Here is a 25,869-nt window from a genome sequence, read left to right as displayed (position 1 = left end):
GTGATGTCATTTCCTGTGGCTTTGCTGCTTTGTTTTGTAATACAGATATAAAAACAATAATGACTGAGTCGCACTTTCAACTGAATATGCTGTTAATGTAATGATTATGAATGTCATACTTCAAATGTTTATGTGTGTACAATGATACCTTTATGTTTAAAGTGCATTACAATGTTGAATGGATGAGTTAAGGAGCAAGGTGGAATTTTCTGGGGTCTTGTGTGATTATAGTAGAAATAGGTTGTTTTTTCAGTTGTTTGTCCTGATAGTTGTTTAGTATTTAATTGAATGTTAAATGCCTAAGGCAGTATAAAATGTATTGGTTTGGTATATAATAGATTTACAAATTTTTTAGTACCTCATGGTGAGAAATAAATGTAATTCCTGGCATTTCTAAATCTGCAGACAGACAAAATACCTGCACAATAGTAGTTTATATCCCTAGTATCCACTATACACACCAACCAGTTTTCCAGAAGCACATCATACGCTCATGGACCAGAGAGGCATCAGCATACATTTCCGAAGTAGGAAAAAATTGCCTCTGTTTTTCCTTATCAACTTCAGGACTGCAACTGTTCAATGCTAAGAGACAAAGGAGTTTCTCTGAGGAGTTGAAGTGGAAAGCTGGAGACTAACACATTCAAACTGTGTGATTAGAGTCCTCACAGAAACATTTCATCAGTCCAAAATGAAGTTTGGAGCAGATCTGAAAAAACAAAATAACACAAAAACACACCCACACTGTTAAACACACATCAGCCTACACACAAATGGCTTGAAACACTCTATGGCTCTGGTATTCTGATTTAGAAGCAGCATGAAGACATTATGATGATAGCCTGCAGGTCGCTGTCAGCTCTCGTCATACAGACTGGGACCAGTTATATCCCAGCAGTAACTCCCAATGTCTCTGCTCAGCCCAGAACGGTGACGAGCTGGGCTGGGCTGGGCTGGTTCAGACATACAGCTGGGATGACAATAAGGACACTTCCATAATGATGGTGGAGTAGACTGAAGAAAAAAGAAGTGCCTCCAAAGCTCAGTGTCTGCAGTAACAATTCACAAATGTAAGAGTGCACATGCACACATGGGTTTTTCTATCCGTGGGGACTTTGCATTGACTTCCATTCATTTATCATTCAGTAATATGGCCTAACCCTGACCCTTACCCTAACCCAGCAACAGTATTTTCCCCCATTGGGACCAGGCTTTGGTCCCCACAAGCAGCACTGGATCCTCATAATGTAGTGTATTTTCAGAAATCGTGTAACAAAAACACACACACACACACACACACACACAAACTTATATTTTTCCCCACTCATTTCAGAACATGAAACTTGTATTATACAGATTCATTATAGAGAAGAAAATATTTCAAGCTTTTCTTTCTGTATTTATGATGATTATGGCTTACAGATAACGAAAACCCAAAATTCAGGGTCTCAGAAAATTAGAACATAAAATATAAAGGGTACTTTAAACAGTAATGTCAGGCTTTTTAAAATTATGTTTTTTTCAATGCATTTAATACTTGGTTGGGCCTCCTTTTGCATGAATTACTGCATCAATGTGGTGTGGCTTGGAGGTGATCAGTCTGTAGTTCTGCTGAGGTGTAATGGTAGCCCTGGTTACTTTGATAGGTCATCTGCATTGCTGGGTCTGGAGTCTCTCATCTCCTTCACAATCCTCTATAGATTCTCTATGGGGTTTGGGTCAGGACAGTTTGCTGGTCAATGAAGCACAGTAACACCACGGTCATTGAAGCAGCTTCTGGTACCTTTGGCAGTGTAGGCAGGTGCCATGTCCAGGTGTAAAATTAAATCAGCATCTCCATTCAGACTGTCAGCAGAAGGAAGCATGAAGTGCCCTAACATTTCCTGATAGATGGTTGTACTGACTGTGGACTTCAGAAAACACAGTGGAGCAACACCAGCAGATGACATGGCAACCTATGTCATCACTGACTGAGGACCTTGAGCAACCTGGATTCTGTGCCTCTCCACTCTCCTCCAGACTCTGGGAACGTGATTTCTAAATGAAATGCAAATCTTACTTTCATTTGAAAATTGAACTTTGGACCACTGAGCAACAGTGCAGTGGTTTTTCTCCCTAGCGGTAACATGCTTCTGAGATTATCTCTGGTTCAGGAGGAGCTTGACACGAGTAATGTGATATTTGTAGCAAATGTCTAAGATTCATCTCCACATTGATGCACTGAGTCCAGCCTCAGCCTGAATGGATTTTTCTTGACAATCCTCTGAAGACTGAGGTCATCTCTGAGAGCTAAACATTGCAATGACACAATCACTGACTTCTTCAAGATTTGACACTTTCTAAAATCCAGAAAACAATTCCATAAGCAGCACAACAGGAAAGATGGTAGATGGGTTAATTTAAATCACTTGTCGTCTCTCTAATGCCTGCGGCAATAAAATAAGTCTTCAGATCCAAAAACATAGAGCTTTCCTGAAATAAACTCATGTCAGCGTTCCACAGACACTTTCTGACTTTCTAGTGAAATAAAAAGGAACACGGCTGTGTGTGAAATGTCTTCAGTTTGTCCTTCTCTGTCCACCAACAAAACCTTTCAGGCCGTCAGTCTTCAGCAGTTTCAGCTGCACTCCTCCACACGGTCTGTTGTGATAAATTGCAGCCTGTTAGGACCGTGTCTGAGCCAACTGAGGAGGGAGGCTTTGAGGTAAGAGTGGAGGTTTAAATCCCTGCATAAAGCCCACATTACTCTGGTATAAAACACGCTGCATTAAGCCTGTCAGCGAGGTAATCTGCTGAAGGCTGCTGTAGCTGCAAACTGCTAGGAGACGTGGAGCAGACAGAGGTGGACCGTAGATCTGTGATGATGCTGAGAGGTGAAGAATCTAAAATAAATTAGAGATAAGGGGCAGGAACAAGTTAAAATGCTGCTGGTCAATGAAATGTTGCCATTAAAAGGCGACTCCTGCAGGTTTCATTTCACAGAGCCAAGTCATATCTGAAGAGCTCCTCTCTTACTGTTGATGAAAGCTCTGATCCTCCACCCTGCGCTCCGACTCCTCTTTCTGTTCTACTGCAGGCGGCCATAAAAGGAGCGGCTCCGGTTCCTTCATCTGTCCTCATCATCTTTGGAAGAAAACTGAAGAAATGAGCGAGGCTGCCAGTGTCTTCAGCGCTCCAACATACCACAGTCCCAGAAACATCTGCTGAGGTACTTGGTGCTCCACCACCTCCACTTACTGACTTACTGAGGAATTTATCCTCTGTGAGCAAACGCTTTATTTACTTTTCAGGACACATTCCAAGCTTCTGTCCATGACGCACTCATGTGTTTTAAAGTCATTCCCCAACTTTCAGCAGAACACCTTCTGTCTCCACAGTGAGGCAGTGCTGCTGTTGGCAAATAAAAAATGTGTCCTGTGGAAGAAAAACTAAAGAAATAACAGTCTGTGTTTCAAAATCAACCTGTTGACTGAAAAAAACAGAACATCCATCTTTATCTTTCTCAGAGGACCTCAGAGCTCTGCTGATGGCAGCTTCAGGTTAAAGGTCAAACACCTCTGAGTCTTTCAGACCATCTGTAGACTTTCCTGTGATCAAAGCAAATGCAGGAGGAAGAAGAACAACAAACACCTCGAGCTTCCATCATCATCATCATCATGGAGGAAGAGTTGAGGACAAGGAGCAGTGCCACACAAACACTGATCCAGTGAGGATTTAGGATTCTAGCCTGGCCCAGAGGAAAGGAAAGAGTGTGTAAGGAAGCAGAAGGTGAGATAGATGGAGAGGTTAGCTGATGGGAGGAGGAGAGGTCTGTAGATCTCAGGGATGGATCATGTTTCTGTTTCTACGTCCTTCACGGTGGTGGAGGTGGTGTTGGGGTTGGGTATGGGTGTGGGCAGAACTAGATCTTCCATAGGCATATTTGTGAAGAAAAGCATGGGCCAAATATTTAAGTTACCAAAAACCTTTTTTCAATAATGTTTTCTTCTTACTTGTCCTTGCAGTAGAGGTCAGGAATCCTCTGATTTTCCTCTGTCTGCGCTACAGACAGACAGAGGAAAACATGCAACTTCTCTATCACTTTGATATAAGGAAACAGTACCGTGTCTGTCACCTGACGAACACACATCAAGCTGCTGATACAGCCATTTTTATCTCTGTGTCCTCTGCTCTAATGGTGCTAACAAGCTCCGCAGCTTCTGTCAGAAAACTGTTGCGTATCTTTACTAGTGGAAGTTATAATTCGAACAGGTCTGATAGGTAAAGCCTGGAGGCTGATAAACATACCCTCACCGGCCACTTTATGGAGGTCCAACTGCTCGTTAACGCAAATTTCTAATCAGCCAATCACATGGCAGCAACTCAATGCATTTAGGCATGTAGACATGGTCAAGACGATCTGCTGCAGTTCAAACCGAGCATCAGAATGGGGAATAAAGGTGATTTAAGTGACTTTGAACGTGGCATGGTTGTTGGTGCCAGACAAGCTGGTCTGAGTATTTCAGAAACTGCTGATCTACTGGGATTTTCTCACACTACCATCTCTAGGGTTTACAGCGAATGGTCCGAAAAAGAGAAAATATCCAGAGAGCGGCAGTTCTGTGGGTGCAAATGCCTTGTTGATGTCAGAGGAGAATGGCCAGACTTGTTCGAGCTGATAGAAAGGCAACAGTAACTCAAATAACCACTCGTTACAACCAAGGCATGCAGAACAGCATCTCTGAACGCACAACACGTCAAACCTTGAGGCGGATGGGCTACAGCAGCAGAAGACCACACCGGGTGCCACTCCTGTCAGCTAAGAACAGGAAACTGAGTCTACAATTTGCACAGGCTCACCAAAATTGGACAATAGAAGATTGGAAAAACGTTGCCTGGTCTCATGAGCCTCGATTTCTGCTGCGACATTCGGATGGTGGGGTCAGAATTTGGCATCAACAACATGAAAGCATGGACCCATCCTGCCTAGTATCAACGGTTCAGGCTGGCGGTGGTGTAATGGTGTGGAGACTTTGGGCCCCTTGGTACCAATTGAGCATCGTGTCAACGCCACAGCCTACCTGAGTATTGTTGCTGACCATGTCCATCCTGTTATGACCACAGTGTACCCATCTTCTGATGGTTACTTCCAGCAGGATAACGTGCCATGTCATAAAGCACGAATCATCTCAGACTGGTTTCTTGAACATGACAATGAGTTCACTGGACTCAAATGACCTCCACAGTCACCAGATCTCAATCAAATAGAGCACCTTTGGGATGATGTGGAACGGGAGATTCGCATCATGGATGCAGCTGACAAATCTGCAGCATCTGTGTGATGCTATCATGTCAATATGGACCAAAATACCTAAAGAATGTTTCCAGTACCTTGTTGAATCTATGCCACGAAGGATTAAGGCAGTTCGGAAGGCAAAAGGGGGTCCAACCCGGTACTCGCAAGGTGTACCTATGAAAGTGGCCAGTGAGTGTGAATGACTGCAAAGTTTATAACATGCCTTCACCACTGTACACAGGATCTGGGCAGGAGGTCAACGGTGGTGAATGGAATGAAGATGTTGCTGTAAAACCTCATCTGCTAAAGCAAGGTTTGGCCCATAGCATTCGGAGCTCAAATCTAAACATGTCACAGATGCAGAAGCCTAAAATTCGAGCAATGTGAACTCCAGCTTAAATGGAAAGCCAAAAGTGCCACAATTCAATATATTCTCAATTCTCAAGTCTCAAAGTTGATATTTGTGCATGTGAAACTTTTCATAAAACTTGACATGCATGTGTCATACAAAATAATCTCTTTATCTTAAATATATCATAAAGTATTTTCTTTATTGAATTATTAGCAATTATTTCACAAATATTTTAATTTACAGCCATGTGCTGCAGACATTGGACATTTATTTTATCTTTCAGAGTCGTTTTAGCGCTAATGAGTGATTTTGATTTATAAGGCAGTCTGGGGATGGGTTGTTGTGCAGGTTAACCAGGTCAAATGTTAGGGTTTATGTTGTGAGACGCAGCAGCAATTAGCAAATATTTCATAATGTACATTAGCATAGGAAGCCAATAGTATTTAAATTTTTTTAAACTGTAATCTGTACAGTGCTTTATTACCATTCATGTCCCCTAATTAGGTTGTTAAAGTCACTGAGGATGGGAAATAAAGCCCCTGTTTTTTTTACAGCTACACTTTAACTTGGAGGGTTCAGAACTAAAATCCCTGAGAAATAAAGGCTACATGATCTCCAAGTCAGATCAGAGGTCCCAGGGAAATATTCAGCTTCTCCTAATTCAACTATGTACAAAGCAGCAACTGTGGTGCTGCTGCAGCAAGCAACACTTTACAAGGCTAAGTTTTGGAGTGTGATAACTCTTGTGACCCGTAAACAGTTTAAAGGCAGCAGCACCGTATACGAGCCGGAAACTGAGCTTTCTTCCAGAAAGTCATCAATGAAAACAATTTTTTATTTCTTAACACCATTGAGATAAAATGGCTTCCAGCTTTTCTCCTTTTGATTGACACTCATTTCAATCAACTGTGCAAATCAATGCTCTTTCCGGATCCAATCCTATTCACCATGTGATACAAGTCCCACCTACATTCACACATATAGCTCTGACGCTACAGGAGTGTAGCCAATGAAACTCCAGTCACAGCAATGTACAGGGCTGGACTTGAAACTGTTTTTTTAAAAACACAACCTTAAACAACATTTTATTGTGCAGACAACTTTCAGGGTGCTTTACCAAACAAATCATGGCTAAACATTTTGTTATTGTAAAAGCTAAACCCCTGATGAGGCTGGCAGAACTGGTCTTCAGAAGGAACACCTACTTTTCAGAGGAGGACGGTCTAAACAGGACAACTCATCATTTGCCAACTCAGTGGAGGAAGAAATATCAGGAATGTTTTTGAGCCGTATGCCAAAACTTAATGTACAATTATGGTTTGTTTAGATGTTGTTTAGATCTGAAATGTCATTGAAAAATAAGAAAACAGGGTTCTTTGTTTACCTATGGATGTGTGTGGGTAATGGAGCGTTGCAAGACCTTCTTTTACCACTTTTGGGACTTTTTGTTTGCTGTGTGGTTTCAACACAAAAAATGAAATATGTAAAGAGATTATTAAATACATAGATGGTTTAAAATGTATACTAATGTCTTAGAACTTCTGATTTTTTGTCACACAGAGCTGCAAACTTAGCATATTATTTTGTTGATACATCACTTCCTAAAACTACAGTAGTGCTCACTGTAACTCTAGATTTGGATCATTATTCCTCTGGGAAGAGCCCTTTCTGACTACTGTGTGTTAAGGCTTTCGGGAATTACAGACTTTGGAGGCATTTTTCGACGTCTCAAAAAAAGCATGGACATTCCCACAGAAAACGTCTCCTAAATAGTCCCTTTTTGTGTTTCCATAATCACATTTGAACTTGTAGTAGGTAAGACTTGTCTCCATAGCCTTATTTAATTTCTGAGTCTTATCTTTAATTAAGATTATTACGGTAAATCTTAATTAAGATAATTAAAATTTTATATTCCCACTTTAATAACTACAAACTAGTAACAGTTACCCTTACTGCTTGACTATCATGTGCTCCAAAGGGTTGAAGAACTACATCTAATTTAATGTGGGTATGCTCTTTACAGGCAATTGTTGGCATTTTGGGGGGTAAGTAAACAGTACGTGGTTTTCCTCCACCTAATCACAAAAGATATTGACAGTAAAAAACAGAATCAAAGTTATTATTCAATTTATATTATGAAAAAGGAGATTCTGTGTTTGGCTTCCAGGGTTTACAGGGATGAATATCACAGGATGAATCATACAACTGGGAATGTGAGCAGGAGCTGGGTCATTATTTAGTCATCCTGGTACCCAACATATACAGTCCGATGTGTATGAAAATGAGCTCATTCTCTGAAAACATCCCCAACTTTCCACTTGGTTCCAAGAATCCACAACAGCAAGGTAACCTATCATTAAAGGTCTGCAACACTCTGTCAAGAACAAACTGGAGAACCCACATCAATAATGCTGAGGAACAACGAAGCAGGAGCCAAGCCTATTAGCAGCTAACAGGAGAGGAATTTATGGCAAACTGACTGACCACAAAATGAGGGATCTCAGAGGCTGCCTAAAGGCCCGCTGACAGAAAGTTGGTCCCACCTGAGGCAGGTGGCAACTGAACACTGGTTCTTGTTTCCTGTGGATTGTTCTGGAGTGGAACATGGCAGCAGAACAATGAGAAAGAAGGAATTGATAGAAAGTTTGCCTCAGTAACCTGCTTTCATTAAATAGGACTGCGTTGTTTTAGCTATGCTAAGTAGACACAGCAGAGCTCACATTTCATGTCAGTTCTGTTACTGAACTGATGAAAAGTCTGTAAAATGAGGTGAACTGATTAGCCTCCAGCCCTGCTGAGAGATGGTATAAGGAAGTCATCATTTCATGTCAGTTCTGTTAATGAACTGATGAAAAGTCTGTAAAATGAGGTGAACTGATTAGCCTCCAGCCCTGCTGAGAGATGGTATAAGGAAGTCATCATTTCATCTGTCAGAAATAATCTGATCACAAAGCTGTGAGAGGGTCTCCTAGCTGTATGATGAGGGTCAGTGACCAGAGACAAGTCCTCATCAGGGTCTGAATGCTCTCTTCTCTCATGTCTCTCTCCATCTCCATCACCTCCTCTGGTTCTTTGCCTCCAGACAGAATGAGCAGTAACTGATGAGCCATTATGAACCAGGTGAGGCCTGAGTGTTTCCATGATGGGAAGTCTGTCAGATGAACATGATGTGTGTGTTTTCTCTGCACTGTTTAGCTTCTCAAACTATCCCATTTGCAGCCTTGTTGAACATCAGGTGGAACCTTTGGAGATTTGGTGGTGGGGCTTTAGAGGAAGAGGACAGTTAAGGTTTTATTAACGGTGCTGCTGACATTAGCCATGATCTCCTGAATGTTGGTTCTGACTGCTGCTCTCTGATGTAAGGTGAGATGGTTGTACTGTTGTGTGTTTTACAGTCTGGACGTCTCTACATTGGGTGGGTTAGCTGATGCTGCTCTACGTCTCAGTACCAAGTAGAAAGCAGAGGAAACAGAACCCTGGTCAACTGGAGCAGAACCATTTTCACTTCTGCTTCCATGCTAGCAACAAAAGCTACTAAAACCAGCGTTGCCTCTCAACACAGAACAAAAAGGAGAGCATGACTCTGAGCCACTGGAAAAGCCACATAAGGCCAAACATAGCTCTCTGATTAGATATTTATGTGTTTGATCATTTACAGGTCCTTCTCAAAAAATTAGCATATTGTGATGAAGTTCATTATTTTCCATAATGTAATGATGAAAATTTAACATTCATATATTTTAGATTCATTGCACACTAACTGAAATATTTCAGGTCTTTTATTGTCTTAATACGGATGATTTTGGCATACAGCTCATGAAAACCCAAAATTCCTATCTCACAAAATTAGCATATCATTAAAAGGGTCTCTAAACGAGCTATGAACCTAATCATCTGAATCAACGAGTTAACTCTAAACACCTGCAAAAGATTCCTGAGGCCTTTAAAACTCCCAGCCTGGTTCATCACTCAAAACCCCAATCATGGGTAAGACTGCCGACCTGACTGCTGTCCAGAAGGCCACTATTGACACCCTCAAGCAAGAGGGTAAGACACAGAAAGAAATTTCTGAACGAATAGGCTGTTCCCAGAGTGCTGTATCAAGGCACCTCAGTGGGAAGTCTGTGGGAAGGAAAAAGTGTGGCAGAAAACGCTGCACAATGAGAAGAGGTGACCGGACCCTGAGGAAGATTGTGGAGAAGGGCCGATTCCAGACCTTCGGGGACCTGCGGAAGCAGTGGACTGAGTTTGGAGTAGAAACATCCAGAGCCACCGTGCACAGGCGTGTGCAGGAAATGGGCTACAGGTGCCGCATTCCCCAGTCCTGGGCTACAGAGAAGCAGCACTGGACTGTTGCTCAGTGGTCCAAAGAACTTTTTTCAGATGAAAGCAAATTCTGCATGTCATTCGGAAATCAAGGTGCCAGAGTCTGGAGGAAGACTGGGGAGAAGGAAATGCCAAAATGCCAGAAGTCCAGTGTCAAGTACCCACAGTCAGTGATGGTCTGGGGTGCCGTGCCAGCTGCTGGTGTTGGTCCTCTGTGTTTTATCAAGGGCAGGGTCAATGCAGCTAGCTATCAGGAGATTTTGGAGCACTTCATGCTTCCATCTGTTGAAAAGCTTCATGGAGATGAAGATTTCATTTTTCAGCACGACCTGGCACCTGCTCACAGTGCCAAAACCACTGGTAAATGGTTTACTGACCATGGTATCACTGTGCTCAATTGGCCTGCCAACTCCCCTGACCTGAACCCCATAGAGAATCTGTGGGATATTGTGAAGAGAACATTGAGAGACTCAAGACCCAACACTCTGGATGAGCTAAAGGCCGCTATCGAAGCATCCTGGGCCTCCATAAGACCTCAGCAGTGCCACAGGCTGATTGCCTCCATGCCACGCCGCATTGAAGCAGTCATTTCTGCAAAAGGATTCCCGACCAAGTATTGAGTGCATAACTGTACATGATTATTTGAAGGTTGACGTTTTTTTGTATTAAAAACACTTTTCTTTTATTGGTCGGATGAAATATGCTAATTTTGTGAGATAGGAATTTTGGGTTTTCATGAGCTGTATGCCAAAATCATCCATATTAAGACAATAAAAGACCTGAAATATTTCAGTTAGTGTGCAATGAATCTAAAATATATGAATGTTAAATTTTCATCATTACATTATAGAAAATAATGAACTTTATCACAATATGCTAATTTTTTGAGAAGGACCTGTAATTGACTCAAAAACGTGATTAAAGCATGGCTGCAGATTACAGGGGAATGAGCCCTTTGTCAAACAGTCAGTCAGTCAGTCATTTTCTACCGCTTATTCCATAGTGGGTCGCGGGGGAGCTGGTGCCTATCTCCAGCAGTCTATGGGCGAGAGGCAGGGTACACCCTGGACAGGTTGCCAGTCCATCACAGGGCAACACACAAACAACCATGCACACACTCATTCATACACCTAAGGGCAATTTAGAGTTACCAATTGACCTAACAGGCATGTCTTTGGACTGTGGGAGGAAGCCGGAGTACCCGGTGAGAACCCACGCATGCACGGGGAGAACATGCAAACTCCATGCAGAAAGACCCCAGGTTGGGAATCGAACCCAGGACCTTCTTGCTGCAAGGCAACAGTGCTACCAACTGTGCCACCGTGCAGCCCCACGGTTGTCAAACAAAAAACTGTAAATAATCTTGAGTTTGATCTTGTTCCTATCATTTATCTGATGTGACTGATGTCAGCAGAAAATAAAGTAGCGACATAAAGACTACACAGCTTTGTGTGTCCATCAGCAGTTAGAATCTTGCTAAAATAAACACATTCCTATTATTTTATTCTTGGCTTAGCGGAGCTGTTTGAAAATTTTACTTTCCATACATCCAGCATCTTGTCTGAGAAGTACTGACATCGCAGGTCATTGAGCTTCTCTTCAAAGCACACCCCATAATAATCAGGAGTGGTCAGAAAACCAGACTAACCCCAGAAGCTACACCCTCATGTCTGGCTGAATATCTCAAAAATATAACACCACCTCCATTAGTCTCTCCATGTGCCCTGAACTATGCAGTGTTTTCTTTGGGGCCTGAGAGAACCAGAGCCTGAACATGAACAGGTTCAGCCATCATTATCTGTGTTCAGGATGCCTTATTCTGCGGCCATCCATAACAATCTGAGCATCGAATGAAACCCGTCTGGTTTCCGAACATCAGCGTTCTGAGGTAGACCATAATTCAGACTCCTACATGCTCACACAGCCACATTACAACCCTGGATCCTGAATAAAAGTTTTCTTCAAAGAGGTCATTAAAAAATTATTTTTCTCCTTCAGTTTTCTTTCTGACATGGTGCAATGCCTGTGGCTCGAGAAAGAGCAAAAACCGGCAAACTATATAATAATAGAGCATTAAAATAGTCATTTGTATTCTTTTTTTTAGCACCTAGTAATATTCAAAAGCTAAAATCAAATGCAGTACTAACTACTGGTGAAGGTTTGTTAGTACTACTATGTGTAAATTAGTAAAAAGAGTGAAACCAATGCATAAAATCACAACAGATTAGGGGATATGCTGCAAAGAAAGTCTTCCAGGTTCTTCTAGAACCTTTAATTTCTAAAAGCAAAGTGTAAAGATGGTTCCCTGCTAGCACCTCATATGAGATTGCATTTTGGACAGAAACACAAGCTCTGCAGCATTTCCAGTTTAACCGGTGATGGGGTTCACCCCGGTGAACGAGAGGGTAGCCCCCTTCGGCCTACGGGTGGGGGCATGGGTTCTAACTGTTATTTGTGCTTATGCACCAAACTGCAGTTCAGACTACCCCACCCTTTTTGGAGTCCTTGGAGGGGGTGTTGGAGAGCGCCCCTCTGAAGGACTTCAATGCTGAAGTTGGCAATGACAGTGAGACCTGGAGAGGTGTGGTTGGGAGGAATGGCCCTCCCATTCTGAACTCGAGTGGTGTTTTCTTATTGGACTTCTGTGCTCATCAAGGATTGTCCATAACTAACACCATATTAGCATGTTACCATGTTAGCCGCAGTTCGATGATCGACATTGTTGTCGTGCCATTTGATTTGCGGCCACATGTCTTGGACACTCGGGTGAAGAAGGGAGCTTTCCACTGACAACTACGTGGTGATGAGTTGGCTCAGATGGTGGGGGAGGATGCCTGTCAGACCTGGCAGACCCAAACGAATCTTGAGGGTCTGCTGGGCGGAGTCACCTCCGGGAGAGCTTCAAACATGTTCTGGGGGAGGTGGGGGACATTGAGTCCGAGTGGGCCATGTTCTGCGCCGAGGTGATTAAAAAGCTCCTTGGTGGTAAGGCCCTGGGGGTGGATGAGATTCACCTGGAGTTCCTCAAGGCTCTGGAACGTGACTCTGCAGCATCGCGTGGACATCAGGGGCAGTTCCGGTGGATTGACAGACTGGGGTGGTGGTCCCCCTAGTCAAAAATGGGGACCGTAGAGTGTGTTCCAACTATAGGGGAATCACCGGTAAGGCCGCCCTGGTAAGGTCTAGTCAGGGGTTCTGGAGAGGAGGGTCCGTTGGATAGTCGAACCTCGGATTCAGAAGAGCAGAGTGGTTTTTGTCCTGGCCGTGGAACACTGGACCAGTTCTACACCCTCAGCAGGGTCCTGGAGGGTGCATGGGAGTTCGCCCAACCAGTCTACATGTGCTTTGTGGACTTGGAGAAGGCGTTCGACCGTGTCCCTCGGGGAATCCTGTTGGGACTACTCCGGGATTATGGGGTACCAGGCCCTTTGATACGGCCTGTTAGGTCGCTATATGACCGGTGTCAGAGCTTTGTCTGCATTGCCGGCAGTAAGTCGGACTCGTTTCCAGTGAGGGTTGGACTCCACCAAGGTTCCCCCCCTTTGTCACAGATTCTGTTCATAACTTTAATGGACAGAATTTCTAGGTGCAGCCAAGGTGTTGAGGGGATCTGTTTTGGTGGCCTTAGGATTGCGTCTCTGGTTTTGGCAAATGCTGTGGTCCTATTGGCTTCGTCAGCTCGTGATCTAAAGCTCTCACTGGAGCAGCCAAGTGTGAAGGAGCCGGGATGAGAATCAGTGCCTCCAAGTCCGAGGCGATGGTCTTGAGCTGGAAAAGGGTAGAGTGCCTTCTCTGGGTCGAGGGGGAGGTTCTGCCTCAAGTGGAGGAGTTCAAGTATCTTGGGGTCTTGTTCATGAATGAGGAAAAAATAGAGCGGGAGATCGATAGACGGATTGGTGCTGCGTCGGCAGTGATGTGGGCGCTATACCGGTCTGTCGTGGTGAAGAGAGAGCGGAGTCAAACAGCAAAGCTCTCAATTTACCAGTCGATCTACATTCCTACCCTCATCTATGGTCATGAGCTTTGGGTAATGACCAAAAGAACAAGATCACGGATACAATCGGCCAAAATTAGTTTCCTCCGCAGGATGTCTGCGCTCTCCCTTAGAGATAGGGTGAGAAGCCCGGTCTTTCGGGAGGGACTGGGCAGTAGAGCCGCTGCTTCTCCAAGTCGATAGGAGCCAGTTGAGGTGGCTCGGGCATCTGGTTAGAATGCCTCCTGGACGCCTCCCTGGTGAGGTGTTCCAGGCACATCTCGCAGGGAGGAGGAACAGAGGAAGACCCAGGACATGCTGGAGGGACTATGTTTCAAGGCTGGCCTGGGTACGCCTTGGGATTTCCCCGGAAGAGCTGGCCCAAGTGGCTGGGGAGACAGAATTCTGGGTCTCTCTGTTTAGGCTGCTGCCCCCGTGACCTGACCCCGGATAAGCAGAAGACGATGGATGGATGGATGAGTGTTATTTTGCAGAGATGATCCAGCTGTGAAGGAGCCCAGCGGGAAGCTCTCTAGCTCTCTTATTACCAGACTGGCTGATGTCAAAGAGGAGCAGCAATGCTTGAAAGCATTGCCTTTGTTTGTTAGCAATGTTTATCTTAAAAAAAGCTTGCAAACATCATTGCTTTACATCAAAATGGTCTCAAGTGGAATAAAACTGCCAATATTAACGCTGAAAAAACACTTTTCGGGGAGAGAGCCTCAGCTGTACGATCGAGGGCTTCAAGACATTCAACAACCTCCAGGATGCACCACATGTTGCCATGTGCATGGCTTGGTCTGTAGGGCAGCAGGCAACGCACAGTAGTGGCAAAACGTTTTAACAATGGTCGTGTGACATGAAGTGAATTAAAAACTACTTATCTTTCCAAGAGAAATAAAAGATAGACAATGGGTGCAGGGGAAAGGATTTCCTCGCATGTTATGAAGTGGTTTAATAATCAGAACAATAATTTTAAATCCGGGTTCAAGAAACCTACCAGATCTTAATCCCACTGAGAACCGGTGGTCAATCTTGAGAAAGCAGGTAGAGAAACAGAAGTCAACTAACTGTGATTAACTCCAGCATTAGGAAGAAAATATGTCACTATCAGGTTATGACCCAGAAAGTGACATCCAGCATTTCTGTGTTATAAAAATATTGAGTCTTCCCCTAAATTTGATATACCGTATTTTCCGCACTATAAGGCGCACTTAAAAACCATTAATTTTCTCAAAATATGACAGTGCGCCTTGTAATCCGGAGCGCCTTATATATGGATCAATTGGTTAATTGGTTGATTCATACTGGTTGTACACGGCGCTCTGTCAAAATGTTTCAGTACGACTGGTAAACTACAAAGCCGCACCGCTTGCAGCATTACGGCTACCGTAGTCAGGAGTGTCGCCGAAGTAATAGCAGTAAACACCTGTACTGTGCTTACTCCTAGTCCAACACCACTTGTGTGTGTATAACGACCCCAAAATTGCACCTTTCAAGAGACACGCTTACGATGCTGAGTTCAAACTCAAGGCTGTCAGCTACGCAGTCGAACATGGGAATAGAGCAGCAGCGAGAGAATTCAACAGTTAACGCTACTATATTGTGAATGTACTAACGTTTGATTTAGTGCATCAAACTGTTTCTTTTACGTGTTTACTGAATCAAGGAAAAGTTCTCTTTCACGTTTTAACTAACGTTTGATTTCAACTTCAACTTCATAGACTCCAATGCATTCCTAACGTGCGGTTGGCTCTATTCAATAGAATTCTATGTAGAGCAGACCTTACCATGAGAGTGAATGGAGTTATCAGAACGCTGGTTTGTAGTGTATTAATAAAGTTTGACTGACTGACTTATCTGACTGTTTTGTTGACATTCTCTTTAGCACAGCTCCATCTAGTGGATGCATAACGCAACCCCAGTCAAACGTTTGACTGCAGTAGCTTCTATTCTATGCGCCTTATAATCCGGTGCGCCTTATAGTGCGGAAAATACGGTAATTGCTCCTAAAGAACACTGAAACTCACAACATTTGTAATTATTCTTTGTTGTACCATAAAGGCTCATCAAATATTTGAGTCACCATCAAACCTTTGGCAATGACTGTACAACAGTATAGTGATTTATGGACAATGTTGGATTAAGAGAAACACAGGAGTCACACTTAAAAACCCAACAATTCTAATGGAGATGTGTATTTTCTTACCTTCACAAGTGAGTGCAGGCCTCTCCCCGCAAACATGTCCTGCAGGAAGGTGTTGTCCTCTGGACGGCTGACATGAGGCTGCAGCTGGGACGGCAGGGCTGCCAGCAGCGCATACAGACCTGCAGTGAAGGAAAAAGAACCCATCAGTACAGTGGGAGGTAGCATTTTTAAAATGTATATATTCTGTATGTGTTCATGAATACATATAATCCATTACACAACAATGGAGGCACATGTTAATACATTCATATAGGATCTGTGCTGGGCTTTTACAGAATAAAGCAGAAGCAGAGCAAAAAATTAAACCATAAACACCCCAACAAACATCAATGGAAGCAAAAGTCAAAACTTCATCTAGCTTTCATCTTCCCTTCATTGTCCCGGCTTTGCTGTGTTTGTTCTCTAGGGACACTGGAACAACTCTAAAACCTCAGCACCAGCTGTTTTATGAATTCAGCTACTTTTTTAATCAGATGAAAAACTCATATTGATACTTTTTTATTAAACAGATAGTACTTATACTTTAGGGGCTTTACAGATGCAAATTTCTGCTTCCATCTAAAAACACATATAGTGTGTAGTTGGAGTGAAGTGTTGTGCTTCGTGTTTTGAAAAGTGCTCAAGATAAATTATCTATGTTGCTGTTCTGATTGAATGCAGATATTTTCCACAATACTTTAAAGGATCTGAACATTTAAGAGCTAAAACTAAGAAAAACGTGTTGACAGTGAGGAGGAAGCCCATCACTGATTCTGAATCCACTCAGAACAAGTGCCAAATATCCACAAGGCCTCCCAGACATCACTAACCTGGAACAAATATTTTAAACTTTAAAGAGAACCAGACAGGAGAGCAGGGGTCAAGCACACAACCATATAAGGAGGCTACAGTACCAGCCCATTAACCTTTGCTGCATATCTTCCCGTCTCTCTCCACCCCATTCCTGTCGGTCAACTTACAAAATAAAGGCCACTTGTGCCACAAACAAAAAACAAAATACAGGCACTATGACAATTAGCAACAATGATGTCAGAGAAATATCTAGCTCCAGCAGTTTTCACCAGCTCTCTCTCCAGTATCTCAAAAGAGACTTGAAGTTTTCCCTTTCACTCATTTCTCCTGCACTCCCGTCTAATAGCACGGATATGGTTCCTCAACCAAGCATCCAATCTGGGCTTTGATCATCTGGTTTTTATTGGATCCACAGAACACAGTACACACAAAGCAGAAAAAATAACATCACCTTCAGTGTCCATCTAATCTGAGAAACATGTTGATCAGCAGAATCTGGTGAAGATAATATCACGCGGAGGATGACAAAGAAACTTTGCTTGAATTTAAGGCACTTAATGCACCATTGGAAAGCTTGTCTGCTTGAAAATTGTGACAGAGCTCTCTAAATTTCTATTCCAAATTTTGCAAAGACTCACTTGGTCAGAGGATTTTACTCAACTTGCCACAGAGCCATAATACAGAACCAATGTCTGGAGCTGTTTAGGGATCTTTGTAATGTAAGTCAGCATGTCCAGCCCAACAATGACTGATTTAGTACCCAGCAGGGTTTGAAAGAGCGTGATGGAGGAAGGAAGACATCATAACTCAACAAAAAGAAGAATTCTGCATATTCAAACAAATAAAAGTTAGTATTGCCATCTATCTGTCCCTCTCTATTGCACTACGGATTTATTTCTTATCCATCTGCTTCCTCTTACTATGCTGTTTTTCATTTCTTAGGATGATGTGAAAAATTCTATTCTGATGCAACTGGAAACAGGGAGCTCTTCCAGTGGTAACAAATCCCTGCGTTTTGGTACAGTATCAGTACGGCAGCAAGCCGCCTACTGGCTGCTGACCAGGAAAAATGCCTGGAACCTCCCAGAGGATCCACCAACCCCCTCAGCTCAGACCAAGTCAGGCCCAAACCTCCCTAATGTCTCCAACAAGTTGAAACTGACTAAAGACCAGATGCTCAGGATTCTTTTCCATCAGGATGAAACATTTTTTGTTCTTCGAGACAGCTAAGAAATATGCCCTTAAACATATCAAAACACTGAAGTACTGTGTGTTTATGTGATTGCTATGTCAGAATGAAGACAGAGTGGTTTATAGATTATCTGCATGTCTTTACTCAGTGTCATTATACAGCCATCACCATTACCACATAAAGCCAGTGGGTTATTAGCATGTCTGCTAAAAGCTTTGTCCCTTTCAAACATTTCCATGTGTCGTCTTTCAGCCTCCTCCTCTGCAGCTCTGCATGGTTGAACCGTCCTCACCTTTAAATGCTGTTTGGGGGCCGTAAACCTTGATGGAACCTGCAGGTCCAGCTTGGAATAACACTGGTAACTTTAATAAGGTCAATTAAAGGTCATCAGGGTCTTTAGAAGAGCCTCAAACACCAGTCAGGGGAAGGTTGCAGCCTGGTTTCAGGTGTTTGGTATAATGGGGACCATGCAGTGATGTGAGTGACCCATAGGGAAGGGACTGTCAGTATATTGATTCAACAGGCCCCTAAACAACCTCCCTAATAAAAGCTGATTGTCTTATTCAATTAAGCAGACTGCATCAGTAAGACCTTAAAGTAAAAGCTACCCATGAATTTGGTATTCACTCTCTCAATTTGGTAATTGCCTAAAAGGATTTCGGACTTTTAAAAAAGGTGGTTTTCAAATTTTAGGGTGAATTGTCTTATTAACCAGGGACAAACGTTATGTGGAAGCTTCCATTTCTCTTTAGCAGAAAGAAAATCTAAATCAGGCAGGTAAACAATCTGATTAACTTCACAGCTGCTCTACCAATGCATTCGCGCGAACCGATGTTAATCAGTTAATCTAAACGTCACTAGTTCACGCCTTGCAATTATGGATTGCTACAAAGAAAAACTTTCATCATTAGAAAAAGGGTTGTGAGCTTAAATCAGCAGTCTAAGGTTATTCTGTGCAACATACTGATGTACTGTTCTCACAAAATTAACCTACGGTATGATAAATATACAGCAGGGTCACAAGTTGTCCCCAAAAAATGAGGATGTGTGACTGAAGGAAAGAAGATCTGTCTATCTACAGGAAATCTGGCAAAGAAACAATCCTCATAACATGACCCATTGTTAGATATTTGTAATTAAGATTCAGTTAGATCTCACACACACATTTATACATTAATTTAGGTTAACATTGGCTCATACTTTCACAAATGACATGCTGGGATGAAGAATTTATTATCCGTTACACCAAAGAAAACATGAGAGACAGCTTAGATTTTTGGAGGTGGCAATCCTCAGAGAAGTGATAAGTATTAGGTATATAACATGCAGTAGATAAGTCTTCATGCCTTCATTTATCAGAAATATACACTGCCTGGCCAAAAAAAAAAGTCACCAACCAAAAAAAGGTCACACACAATATTTCGTCGGACCGCCTTTAGCTTTGATTACAGCACCCATTCACTGTGCCATTGTTCCGATAAGCTTCTGCAATGTCAGAAGATTTATTTCCACCCAGTGTTGCATTCATTTTTCACCAGGATCTTGCACTCATGATGGTAGAGTCTGACCGCTGTGAAAAGCCTTCTCCAGCACATCCCAATTAAGGTCTGGACTCTGTGGTGGCCAATCCATGTGAGAAAAATGTCTCATGCTCCCTGAACCACTCTTTCACAATTTGAGCCCGATGAATCCTGGCATTGTCATCTTGGAATATGCCCGTGCCATCAGGGAAGAAGAAATCCATTGATGGAATAACCTGGTCATTCAGTATATTCAAGTAGTCAGCTGACCTCATTCTTTGAACACATACTGTTGCTGAACCCAGACCTGACCAACTGCAGGAACCCCAGATCATAGCTCTGCCCCCACAGAGGGGGCAGAGCTATGATCACCCATCATGCCTTGTGTACAGTAGGCACAAGGCATGATGGGTGCATCACTTCACCTGCCTCTCTGCTTACCCTGATGCACCCATCACTCTGGAACCGGGTAAATCTGGATTTATCAGACCATATCACCTTCTTCCATTGCTCCAGAGTCCAATCTTAATGCTCCCTAGCAAATTGAAGCCTTTTTCCCCAGTTAGCCTCACTGATTAGTGGTTTTCTTAAGGCTACACAGCTGTTCAGTCCCAAACCATCGAGTTCCCTTCACATTGTGAGTGTGGAAATGCTCTTACTTTCACCATTAAACATAGCCCGGAGTTCTACTGTTGTTTTTCTTCTATTTGATTTCACCAAATGTTGAAGTGATCGCCGATCACAATCATTCAGGATTATTTTCCGGCCACATTTCTTCCTCGAAGACGATGGGTCCCCACTATCCTTCCAGTTCTTAATAATGCGTTGGACAGTTCTTAACCCAATTTTGGTAGTTTCTGCAATCTCCTTAGGTGTTTTCTCTGCTTGATGCATGCCAATGGAGAAGCAACTCATTGCACCAGTTGGGGTTAAATAACTTGTTGCCAGCTGAAACATAATCGCCCATGCAGTAATTATCCAATGGGAGGCTCGTACCTATTTACTTAGTTAAATCCAGGTGCCGACTTTTTTTTTTAGCCAGGCAGTGTAGATTTATTTTCCACCAGATGCTAAAGTTAGTTTGAGGAGGTTTGATTTATATTACCGTTTGAACAGCCGCTATGGGATACAAAATCAAACACATCCGTTTGAATCACGATGCTGTTTATGTTATTTGTAACAGCATGGAGGTAATGTGTTGTTGCTACCACAAGGTTATGGTAAATGAGTCAATTCTCCATCAGGAAGAAGCATTATACTTTAAGGCTAGCAACTAGTTGTAATCTATTGCTGCAACCACAAGGTGGTGTTCTTTAGAGTTCAGTTTTGTTTCTGACAAAATGTAACTGAATTTCTCTGCTTTGCCTCAGACCATCTCTGAAAATGAGATGGCTTCAGCCCCTAAGGAAACAAATATATACATGCACAAAATCATTTTTAAGAACAATCTAATGAAGGCAACATACTAACCTCCTCACCACAAAACTTTAATTACAGACTTCAAGAATCTAAGAGGAAACGGGTCTACAAGGAGCCAACACTCTCACAGCAGGAGGCTCAGTGACCACTGAATGGTGTAAACCAGATGTGGGTGTTAGGATATCTTAGACAGGACAGTAGACAAGTTAGCATAAGAAAGTAGATAGCAAACTATCCCTGAAACTGAACCTTTCAGCTAATTAAAGGCAGCAGGGAGATACTGGAATTCTAATTTCCCCTCAGGGATCAATAAAGTATCTTTGAATTGAATTGAAACTGTGTGCAGCAGATAGAGAAGTAGGCTTGCCTGTCTGAATCTCTCAGAGTGGGAGCTGAATCAACCTGAGATGAGCCGAGCCAAAATGATAGAGCCCTAGGTCTAAGAAATTTCCAATCATCCATACAGAGATATAATATATTAGGTGTGACACACTGCGGTATTCTGTACATTCTGTGGCATAAAGCCAGATGGTCCCAGTGTCATGCAGGCCAAAAGACCTTGTGACTTCATCAGTGATTCACCACTCATGCAGTAAGTTTACCAAAATGCGTCTGCACATTCAGCGTCACAGGACCATCAAGGAAAAAGAAGAGAAGATGGGTCATAGTAATCTTTATGGTTTTTATTTGGAAACCTGAGTCCCTGCCGGTAATTGCCCACAGTGACTGTAATCATAAGTGATGATCTGGCTTTCTACTTCGCCTGCAGAAATTTCCACAATAATTGGACCTTTGTAATTCTGTTACAAATGCAGTAATACACACATTTAATCAATCAAAAAAGGTCCTATTTTCTATCTTGCTGTTGTTCTGCTCTGCTGTGTTTGTCTGCATGTGTTTAAAGGTGTGTACTTGTTTATGTTAGCTCTTCTTTAGGACTGTTCACTGGTATAATCACCTACCTTCTCAAGACCAATGGGCTGTGTGGGGGGCTACGTGTGGTCCTATGATGGTCAGAAATCATTTTTAGGGTTAGTGCTTCTGTGTGAATGAAGTTTTAATATGTAGGGTTAGGTATGTACCAGAGAAATGGCCTTACTTAAATGTCTGTGTATGTGTTTGTGTGTGCAGTCCACCACATTATGACAGGGCTTTGGTCCCCATAAGCCCCATGGGTCTTCAGAAGGTAAGTTAATATACCAGAAAAGATTCTAAATACATAACATAAATGAGTACAAACACAGAAACGTTACAGAGGAAGAAAGAAAAAACTGATGTGTGTAACACAATTTTGTTGTTAAAATGTATATCTGCAGTGGTATGTTTCTCATTTTACTGAGCACAACTCAGTAAACACACTCTGGGTTATTTTTCAAACACAGTCAGTCGATCCAGTCAAGTTGAGAAAAATCTGTCTGGCAATACATTTTCTAATACTGCACTGCTGTGTGATTTAGAAAATTGTGTTACTGAACGAATTCCTTGCTGAAAGGTCTGTACCTGGCTCGTGGCCGGCTCCGGTGGCCAGGGCAGGCATGTCTCCTGCTGACAGCTTCCTGGTTCCCCTCAGGCTGTGGAAAATGGTAGTGTGCTCCTCAAGAGAAACCCAAGAGAACAACTGGATCTGCAGTTGGCTTTTATGCCATGGAGCCCTGCAATGAAACAAGACTTTAAAGTCAGCTTGCCAAACAACATATCATCTGGATACATACAGGTCCTCAAAAATTCAAAAAAGTTGAATATGGTGAAAAGGTTCTATATTTTTTGTCACTTATAAGCCATATATTTTATGGACTTTTTACACATAGAATAAATTATTTCTTTCTATTTATTTCTTGCAATTTTGATGATTATGGCTTACAGATAATGAAACCCAAGACGATCATTGTCAGGCTGCACCAGGAGAGTAAGCCACAAAAAAAGCCATTGCTAAAGAAGCTGGTTGTTCACAGAGTGAGATAATGCAAGCTTATTCGTAGAAAGTTGAGTGGAAGGAAAAAGTGTGGTAGGGGAAGGTGAACAGGCAAAGTGGACTAAGGGTGGAGTCAGTGCATCAAGAGGCACTACGCATAGATTATTCCTACACATAGGCAAAGAGTGTCTTACTGGACTGAGGAGAAAAAGAACTAGACAGTTGCTCAGTGGTCTACAGTCCTCTTTTAAGGTGAAAGTAAAATTTGGATTTAGTATTCAGCACGTGGAAATGAACATACTTTCTATTTAAAATATCTATTATGGTGATCTTAGGTAATGTTCTAACTGAGGTTTTTAAAGTAAGCCTCAAGAAATAAAGGCTTGAAATGTTTTACTCGGGGTGTAATGGATTTTAAACATATGAGTTTGACTTTCTGAAATGAGTGACAAAGAATATAGAACCTTTTTACAAAATCCTATTTTTTTTAGTTGTACCTGTATTTTAGAGGGCAACACAATAGTCTGTAACCACCGACACCAAAATCCACTTTATTTAGCAAATAAGTAACTTTTATATGTGAGGCAAAGATTGGCTGAGTGTGTGCACAGCAACATTGACTCTGGGTGTTTGTAGTCCAACATGTTTTTCCCAAAGCAGCTGGACATCCTGCTCTGAACAGCCAACCACACCTTGCCTGAACCTAAACATACAATCAGCTATCCAACACTTAATTCAGCAGAAACAATGACCACTTTATTCATAATTTGACCTTTAAGATTTCCCACGGTTCCATCAATGAATCTGGGTTTTTTTTTTTCATTCTATCTTACTCGAATCATTCAGTCCATGTACAGAACAGCAACTAGCAGAAGCACTGTGTGGTAAAGGGTAGTGGAAAAATGGACATTAGACTGCTTGCAGAATGCAGCTCAATGGGTCCATTATGTTGACTCTCATGTGCACGGCCCAGCTGAGCTGTAAGGCCTTTTAAGAATTTGCCACATTCGAAGGGTAAGTTCAAAGCAAACTCCAAAGCTGGACTGAGTCACAGTGCAGCTGACCCAAAACCACCCAACATGTAAAATGGAACATCCCAAACAACCACACTATATCATGTACTATGGGCCAAAATAATGTCTGTTAATCTGTCATCTCTGTCAAACAGGAGGACCTGCGTTAAATTAAAAACAATATATTCCTCTGTGGGGAAGTTCTCGCTCAGCCCCTACTGTCACATTGGTAAGAAAGGTGTTTTTAAGATGCATACAAATAGATGCAGAGGATTGATCCAGGCAAAACAGTTGGATACGTAGAAAAATACAATTATGTGTGTCTGGAATATAGAGGTCTGAGATCACCCAGGATCTAACACATCCTATGTGGAGACTTTCAGAAAAATCAATCCCATCAGGATAAGGCTGTAGGAAGCAAGTGATAGTCAGTCAGTTTTTCTGGACTAGGATGTGCAAAGTATGGTGAGAGCATCAAGTAGCACTTAAGTGATAATCGATTTTCCAACATGAGGAAATCAGAGTTCCAGATCCAGCTTAAACCACATGCCAGTTTTTAGGCCAGATTTCTCAGGCATTTGCAACAGCTTTAAAAGTGCGTGAGAACAGAAAACCCAAATGAATTCCTTCTTCACTGCTTTTCATCACTTTGAACAATAATGAGTAGGTTAAGGACATTATCACTGAAGAGCAGTGGTGCCTCAAGCCATGACTACAAAATCTCTGCAGCAGAGGAATCTGAACAGTGGACCAAACCTGACTGCCACTGAGCTCCAGCCCAGAGTACTGACCCATGTTAAATCAGTTCAGTGTCTCACAGAGACACTCTGCACGGTTCTGTCATAAACTTAGTGATTGGAATGACAGACTTAGACAAAGACAAAGGACAGAGGACATGAAGAGTCAAGCAGTTTAACAGCCCTCTAATATCAGTTGGTCACCTTTGGTTAGACCACATAATCTTCAGTCTGAGGAAGAATTTGTCATTTCTGGAGGAGCTTTCTAAAGGTCAGGGAGAACGGTGCAGGTTCTGGAACACCTGGGACTTTTAACTAGACCCAAAAGGCTCATGATAGACAGGCTTAAAGAAACATTCTCCTCCCTCATCACGCTCTGACAGCGTATGTTCAGATCACAGAGGATCAGATGATCACCAGGGAAGGAAAGTCCCACTCTGCCATGTGGTATAAAGATGAAATATGTTAAATTAGAATGGGCTATTCCACTTTTTCAAATGTAACATTTTAGAAACAAAGAATCTGCTGCCATCTAGTGGAACGTTTGTTTTAAACTGCATAGAGTTTTGAGCTTTTGGTTCCTTACTGAGACAACATCTCCTGGAGACACAAAGCCTGTTCCTGCTTAACCTTTTTCAATGTGTGAAACACAAGGTCTGATCAGTATTTAAAGAGAAAATAGCTCCAGGTGGTGGATGAATAGATGGAACATGGGGAACACAGAGGTGGAGGAGACTGTTTTTCTTCCTCACTTTTCTAAAACAAGCCTGTCCATCCAACTGAGGAGCAACATGGGTGGAGGTGTCCAACTTTCAGCTGGATGTTGATAAAGTTCCTCTGAGAATAACAGAGTCAGGAGGAGAAGGACTGACAGTTAAATGACCTCCAAGATCTTTCTGAAAGAGCCTATCAGTTCAAAGTTCTGCTCCAAAACTTTACATCAGTTTTATTATTCAGTCTTTTCCTGTTTCCCTACATCCTGACCATGGATGGGTCGGAGGAACGCCAAGTTTTCAAAACAAATGGCCAAAAGACAATTAGAACCTCATCAGGAGAGTTAAAGGAGTGGAAAAAACATGCACTCTGGATTCATTACCTGCTTTCACCGGGTGGAATAGGTCCACACTCATGTTATGTCCATCTAGACCT

At 42.4% G+C, this 25,869-nt stretch overlaps 1 protein-coding gene across 6 annotated transcripts in view; it reads right to left on the bottom strand.

Moving 5' to 3' along the window:
- The window catches only part of mpp7a (MAGUK p55 scaffold protein 7a), a 125,482-nt gene that overhangs the window by 69,529 nt on the left and 30,084 nt on the right, over positions 1-25,869 (bottom strand). For 5 of the 6 annotated variants that reach the window (XM_047349578.1, XM_047349582.1, XM_047349583.1 and 2 more), the window contains exons 2-3: positions 22,559-22,710; positions 16,136-16,254 (exon numbers count right to left, since the gene is read on the bottom strand). In XM_047349578.1, the coding sequence (XP_047205534.1) occupies positions 16,136-16,254; positions 22,559-22,595 (156 nt within the window). In that variant the 5' untranslated portion in view covers positions 22,596-22,710. Of the gene's footprint in view, positions 1-16,135; positions 16,255-22,558; positions 22,711-25,816; positions 25,868-25,869 lie in introns of all 6 variants that reach the window. The other variant, XM_047349581.1, reaches the window with a different exon arrangement.

This window comes from Girardinichthys multiradiatus, chromosome 21 (genome assembly GCF_021462225.1).
Source record: "Girardinichthys multiradiatus isolate DD_20200921_A chromosome 21, DD_fGirMul_XY1, whole genome shotgun sequence".
NCBI lineage: Eukaryota > Metazoa > Chordata > Actinopteri > Cyprinodontiformes > Goodeidae > Girardinichthys > Girardinichthys multiradiatus.
The sequence above is the reverse complement of the archived record's forward strand: the minus strand, read 5'-3'. Positions and strand labels throughout refer to the sequence as shown.